At 40.6% G+C, this 7,586-nt stretch overlaps 1 protein-coding gene across 2 annotated transcripts in view; it reads left to right on the top strand.

Moving 5' to 3' along the window:
• The first annotated feature begins 204 nt into the window (after positions 1-204).
• The window catches only part of LOC129860381 (conserved oligomeric Golgi complex subunit 7-like), a 29,131-nt gene continuing 21,749 nt past the window's right edge, over positions 205-7,586 (top strand). For both annotated transcript variants that reach the window (XM_055930749.1, XM_055930750.1), the window contains exons 1-4: positions 205-512; positions 632-851; positions 4,675-4,823; positions 6,959-7,075. In XM_055930749.1, coding sequence (XP_055786724.1) covers positions 689-851; positions 4,675-4,823; positions 6,959-7,075 — 429 coding nt within the window. In that variant the 5' untranslated portion in view covers positions 205-512; positions 632-688. The remainder of the gene's footprint in view (positions 513-631; positions 852-4,674; positions 4,824-6,958; positions 7,076-7,586) is intronic.

Genomic DNA, 7,586 nt, shown 5'->3' with positions numbered 1-7,586 from the left:
CTTCGAGTGTAACACAAATAAATTCGTTCCTCAGTACTTTATTTTAATCTACACATGTTATAATTGAGGTTGAAGGTTAACCTCATGGATGCTTTGAATTAATATTTAATAAAATATTTTATATAATCTTGATACATTATCGAGCAGAGATCATTGCAATGGGCACGCGACATAGGAACCATTTATCCTCATTTGTTTCTAGGGGAAGGTCATTGAGTGAGCTCAAACCGGAATTAACTGTCATCAAAACTGAAAATTCGATTTTTTTTGTTGTTGATGTTTTAGTCCATTCAAATTAACTCTGGAGGAGGCAGTTGCTTTGCTCGAACTCTATTTAGTTATTATGGTCATTTCATTCTCATGGGCTGTTTATTTTCTGTTCGTTTCTAAACCTGTAATGGGGAGATATTAGATTGTTTCAAATGAAAAGAAGCAGATCTTCATCACTCGGACTTGGCTAACGTTAACCTGCATTTGAAGTCTATGTGAATGTCACATTCAGAAGTGAAATGGTGAGTGTTACTTGTAATATACATGTAGCTACTATTTGATAAATATATGAGCCATATAGTGAATGTTATTGGTAGTTAACGAAGCTGTCAATGTTCAATTTGTTTTTATCCCCACACAGAGCGTTGGGTTCTCTTGACCTAATTCACCAGCTATCTGAAGTTTTTCGGACAGCAAAATGGACTTCTCAAAATTTCTGGACGATGATTTCGATGTGAAGGACTGGGTGAATGGGGCCTTCAAGATGCAGAAGGATGCGCCTGGGAAGGCAGATGCGCACGCGGCGACGCTGGTCATGAAACTGCAGGTGTTCATCCAGGAAGTTAACAATGCAATAGAGGGTAACCAAATATTTGTTTTAACTAACTTTAACCAATTGGTTAACTGTGACATGGGACATACTCCTTTCATGCCACTTCGATACAGCTACGACCGGAAGTGATTTTCGTAGCAGGTTAACGGTGCATGATTCGTTAACCCTTTTCCAAACCTCCTAGCTAATTCCCCTAATCTGCCGTGGAAAAAGTAACTTCCGGTCATAGCTGAATCGAAGTGGCGTGAAAATAGTTTTTCACACTGTGACGGGACATATACTCGGGGTTGGACTGCTCATTAGGCAGGATTAGGCGGCCATCTATGGCAGCAGATTGATGAGGGCGGCAGAGAAACTGCACAAGATGCACCTCCAACAACACATGCAACCTCACACAATTCTGCCCAAAAACAAGGACAATTTCTCTCAACCAGTGGCATTTGCACATTTTTGGTGAGCGCTGATACCGCCATGTGATAACTAGAGCCCAAAGGCAGGGAAACAAACATCTAACATAAATCATGTAGCAGATATAGCATATGGTAGAAAGAGTATGTGGCCTTTTCTGTATAACATGTAATAAGATGGAAACTTTTTACATCATGTTGGTTAATCAGATTGAATAGCCTAACCTAAATGGTGCCCAGTCAAATAAAAAATGTGCTGACATGTTAATAAACAAGTAAAATGGACAACATGGAATGGACAATCAGGCTACTCACAACTGCTGTCCAGGAGATTCATCCCGTGGGTTAATTGTCATGATCAGTAGTTTCACGTTTGTATCAGTCAATTTTTTTACGAGCTGATCATAGCGAAAAAGAGAATACTTCTGCATTTCCCACTGTGTAAACACATTGCAAATAGGCTCAGGATAACTCCTGATAAAGTTGGGTAGCAGATATTCAGATCTTAAATACCCAAATAGAGTAGTCACAGGAATCAGGACTGATAAAGCCAATGCAACGGCCTGTTTTACAAACGGTGAGCCTACCACATGGATGGGCATTCAAAAAATTATATTGCAGGCAGACATGGTAGGCTACATCCCAGTAAGAATGGGCTGAAGTCTTTTATTTTCTTTTGGTCCTGTCTGGACCTGCCTTTTTTGGGGTGTTTTACACACGGTAGGCCTACCACAGATGGGCATTCCTAAAATGTAATTTCAGCTGACACTGTAGGCTGTATCTTAGTAAGCACGGACTGACGCCTTTTGGATGTCTTTTTGATTTAGTCTGGACCAGCCTTGATTTCCCACATCCATGGACATTAGTTTTTGGTCTGACATTTTACATTTTTAGGGGGTGGCAATTTTTTGTCTCACCTAGGTCGGCCAGGACCGGCCCTGCGTATGCTGAACAAAATAATAAAGCAACATGTAAATCTTATTTCTCTCAAATGTTGGTCACACATTTGTTTACATCCCTGGGTTATGGTATGGGCAGGCATAAGCTACGGACAACGAGCACAATTGCATTTTATCGATGGCAATTTGAATGAACAGAAATACCGTGATGAGATCCTGAGGCCCATTGTTGTGCCATTCATCTGCTGCCATCACCTCATGTTTCAGCATGATAATGCACAACCCCATGTTTCAAAGATCTGTACACAATTCCTGCATGCTGAAATTGTCCCAATTCTTCCATGGCCTGCATACTCACCAGACATGTCACCCATTGAGCCTGTTTGGGACGAACTGGATCAACGTGTACGACAGCGTGTTACAGTTCCAGCCAATATCCAGCAACTTCACACAGCCATTGAAGAGGAATGGGACAACAGTCCACAATCAACAGCCTGATCAACTCTATGCAAAGGAGATATGTCGCGCTGCATGAGGCAAATGGTGGTCACACCAGATAATGACTGATTTTCTGATCCACGCCCCTAACTTTTTTTAAAGGTATCTGTACATCGGTATTCCCAGTCATGTGAAATCCATAGATTAGGGCCTAATTCATTTATTTCAATTGACTGATTTCCTTATATGAACTGTAACTCGGTAACATCACAAGCAGATGTTTTCACCACATCAAATTGGGGGAATTGCACATAGTTTTTACCTCAGATTGGTGATGTTTAAAAGTCTACTAAATTACACAATCAGTTGCTTAAAACAGATCAATATCTTTTGTTCTCTTGATTTTTGTCATACGCGCTGGGGTTGCAGGACTTAGAACGCAGGTATAATTTTCTTTCTGAAATGGCATGGATCATTCAGGATGGTCTCTATAAAAGTCACTGGCCACACCGATAAACTGATTTGACAGTCAACTATGACTTAAATAGCAGCCAACTGTTGTCACTGTTGATGTCTTATGGCGGGTCGCGATTCGTTGAGGATCACTTACTGAAAGTGGTTTCTTACCTTTTCTGTGGTGGCAGCCTTCTGAAATCAACATCTGCATTCATCTAACCAACCATGTATAGGTTCTTCCATGTGGCCTTTTGGGTGTAGCACTGTTTAAACGGTTCAATCGTTTACCCCCCTGTTCTATTGATTTCACACAAAAAGTGTTGCGTACACTACCGTTCAAAAGTTTGGGGTCGCTTAGAAATGTCCTTGTTTTTGAAAGAAAGCACTTCTTTTTTTTGTCTATTTAAAATAACATAAAATTGATCAGAAATACAGTGTAGACATTGTTAATGTTGTAAATAACTATTGTAGTTGGAAACGGTAGATTTTTAAAATGGAATATCTGCATAGGCGTACAGAGGCCCATTATCAGCAACCATCACTCCTGTGTTCCAATGGCACGTTGTGTTAGCTAATCCAAGTTTATCATTTTAAAAGGCTAATTGATCATTTAAAGAAGCAATAAAACTGGCCTTCTTTAGACTAGTTGTATCTGGAGCATCAGCATTTGTGGGTCCGAATACAGGCTCAAAATGGCCAGACACAAAGAACTTCCTTCTGAAACTCGTCGATCTGTTCTTGTTCTGAGAAATGAAGCCTATTCCATGTGAGAAATTGCCAAGAAACTGAAGATCTCGTACAACGCTGTGTACTACTCCCTTCACAGAACAGCACAAAATGGCTCTAACCAGAATAGAAAGAGGAGTGGGAGGCCCTGGTGCACAACTGAGCAAGAGGGCAAGTACGTTAGTGTGTCTAGTTTGAGAAACAGACGCCTCATAAGTCCTTCATTAAATAGTACCCGCAAAACACCAGTCTCAACGTCAACAGTGAAGAGGCGACTCCGGGATGCTGGCCTTCTTTTGAATGGTTGTGTATGTCTAGATAGTACATTTTTTTTATTTTTAGGTTTTCAATATCACGAAATGTTTTTGCATATTGATTTGGCCATTTTGAAACTGTGACATGGGGCTATTTTTCAATATGTCTTGTCAACAGGAAGTAGCGACACCATTTTCAACTTAAGTTTTAGGAATTTAAATGGAACTTTCAACATTAATTGTACTTCATCAGGTAAAAACTGCTGTGTGAGTCCAAAAACATGCAGTGATTGATTTATTTTGATGACATACTAGAAATCATCAAAATGCGTTAGCCCTGCCTAGACATACTCTAATTGTTGTGTTTCATGTTATTGTATTGCTGCCTGTTCCACAAAGCTATTAAGGAAGTAAAGTATTCCAGGTTCAGTTGTTAACTGTACTGGAAGAACCAAGAGTCATAGGATACATATTCCTAACTAATTACATGTAAATCCTTTAACTCAGTCAGTGCAGATCTACCTCTTCCATCTGACTTGGCACTGGCAGTTGTGTCGTGGTACCAATGCCATGTCGCCAGCTTCTCTGACTATTTACGGACACAACAGAAAACATTTGACCAGGGCCCAGTCCTTGGCACAAATGAATTTAGTTTTTGAATTATATTTCAGATAGCAGTAACCAGGCCCTGCAGAACATGCCCAGAGTGCTGCGGGATGTGGAGGCTCTCAAGCAGGAGGCGTCGTTCCTGAAGGAGCAGATGGTCCTGGTCAAGGAGGACATTAGGAAGTTTGAGCAGGACACTGTACAGTCCATGCAGGTATAGAGGTTATTTACAGTGGAGAGAAAAAATATGTGAACCCTTTGGAATTACCTGGAGTTCTGCCTAAATTTGATCTGATCTACATCTAAGTCACAACAATAGACAAACACAGTGTGCTTAAACTAATAACACACACATGATTGTATTCAATATAGACAAGAAAATTACATAATTTTAACATTCACAGTGTAGGTTGGAAAAAGTATGTGAACCCCTAGGCTAATGACTTCTCCAAAAGCTAATTGGAGTCAGAAGTCAACTAACCTGGAGTCGAATCAATGAGATGAGATTGGAGATGTTGGTTAGAGCTGCCCTGCCCTATAAAAAAACACTCACAAATTTTCAGTTTGCTATTCACAAGAAGCATTGCCTGATGTGAGCCATGCCTTAAACAAAAGAGATCTCAGAAGACCTAAGATTAAGAATTGTTGCCTTGAATGAAGCTGGAAAGGGTAACTAAAGTATCTCTAAAAGTCAGTCCACGGTAAGACAAATTGTCTAAATGGAGAAGTTTCAGCACTGTTGTTACTCTCCCTAGGAGTGGCCGTCCTGCAAAGAGGACTGCAAGAGGACAGTGCAGAATGTTCAATGAGGTTAAGAAGAATCCTAGAGTGTCAGCTAAAGACTTACAGAAATCTCTGGAAGATGCTAACATCTCGAATCTACAATGCGTAAACACTGAACAAGAATGGTATTCATGGGAGGACACCATGGACAAAGCCACTGCTGTCCAAACAAAGGAGCACCTGGATGTTAGACAGCACTACTGGCAAAATATTCTGTGGACAGATGAACCTACAGTTGTGGAGTTTGGAAGGAACACACAACACTGTGTGGAGGTAAAAAAGGCACAGTACACCAACATCAAAACCTCATCCCGGTAGCCTAGTGGATAGAGTGTTGGACTAGTAACCGGATGGTTGCAAGATCGAATCCCCGAGCTGACAAGGTAAAAATCTGTCGTTCTGCCCCTGAACAAGGCAGTTAACCCACTGTTCCTAGGCCGTCATTGAAAATAAGAATTTGTTCTTAAGTGACTTGCATAGTTAAATAAAGGTTAAATAAAAATCCCACTGTAAACTCTGGTGGAGGGAGCATCATGGTTTAGGGCTGCTTTGCTACCTCAGGGCCTGGACAGCTTGCTATCATCGACGGAAAAATTAATTCCCAAGTTTATCAAGACATTTTGCAGGAGAATTTAAGGCTATCTGTCTGACAATTGAAGCACAACAGAAGTTAGGTGACGCAACACTTGTGTGTATAAGGTGTGTATAAGGTAGTAGTTGTGGAATTGTTAGGTTAGATTACTTGTTGGTTATTACTGCATTGTCAGAACTAGAAGCACAAGCATTTCGCTACACTCGCATTAACATCTGCTAACCATGTGTATGTGACAAATAACATTTGATTTGAACCCAAAAGACAGAAATAAATCAACAACAGAATGGCTTGAACAGAAGAAAATACGCCTTCTGGAGTGGCCCAGTCAGTCCTGACCTCAACCCGATTGAGATGCTGTGGCATGACTTTGAGCGGTTCACACCAGACATCCCAAGAATATTGTGGAACTGAAACAGTTTTGTAAAGAGGAATGGTCCAAAATTCCTCCTTACCGTTGTGCAGCTCTGATCCGCAATTACAGAAAACGTTTGGTTGAGGTTATTGCTGCCATAGGAGGGTCAACCTGTTATTAAATCCAAGGGTTCGCATACTTTTTCCAATCTGCACTGTGAATGTTTACACGGTGTGTTCAGTAAAGACATGCAAAATTATAATTGTTTGTGTGTCATTAGTTTAAGCAGACTGTTTGTCTATTGTTGTGACTTGGATGATGATCAGTGAACATGTTATGACCAATTTATGCAGAAATGCAGGTAATTCTAAAGGGTTCACATACTTTTTCTTCCCACTGTATATTATAAATACACAGACAGACTGGGTGAAGTGACTTGTACTAAGCAAAGACCCATAACACAGATGCAGCACAGTCCGTTCATGGCCACATACACAGGCGCATAATACTCTACGATCTAGCACCTGGACAGGATATCATACTATCCAAATAGTATAACAATCTCACAATGTGCAAAATATGAATTGTATGTTTTACTGTTCTTGATTCTGTGCTGCAGGTCTTGGTGGAGCTTGATCAGGTCAAGTCTCGCATGCACCTGGCTGCCGATGCACTACAGGAAGCAGACAAATGGAGCACGCTCAGTTCGGACATCGAGGAGACCTTCAAGACACAGGTGGCGTCAAACTACCTCTAAAACTTTTGCTCTCCTATCCTGTGACTGGCGATTCACTCTTTGCACAGATTTCATACATTTAGGATTCAGAATTATAATTTTTGGGGGCACAATAAAATAATTGGGCACATATTTTATTTATGACAATATTATTCTTGTTCTACAAAGAGCACTACACATCCTGCATTTTTGGTGTTCTTTAATAGTATCAGAGATCCCAAAATTCGAACTCCTCAAAAGGCAGAACTACATATGTATGTTCGGTGGTATAGAGTCAGGGTAGAGATCCCGCATTTATGGGAAGCCATAGGGTCTACTGATTTTAATTTCAAATAAAATAAAATGGTATTTGTCGCATGCACCGAATACAGTGGGTGTGGACTTGTCGGTATGCACGTTTGTTTGTGTTGTCGTGTGTGTTATGTGCGTGCGTATGTGAATGGATCTGGGTTTTGTGTCAGTGTAGTGTGTGTGTGTGTGTGTGAGGGACACCTGCTCTTTCCTTGACATA

The sequence above is a fragment of the Salvelinus fontinalis genome, chromosome 8 (genome assembly GCF_029448725.1).
Source record: "Salvelinus fontinalis isolate EN_2023a chromosome 8, ASM2944872v1, whole genome shotgun sequence".
Lineage (NCBI taxonomy): Eukaryota > Metazoa > Chordata > Actinopteri > Salmoniformes > Salmonidae > Salvelinus > Salvelinus fontinalis.
This window is presented reverse-complemented; position numbering and strand designations above follow the sequence as displayed.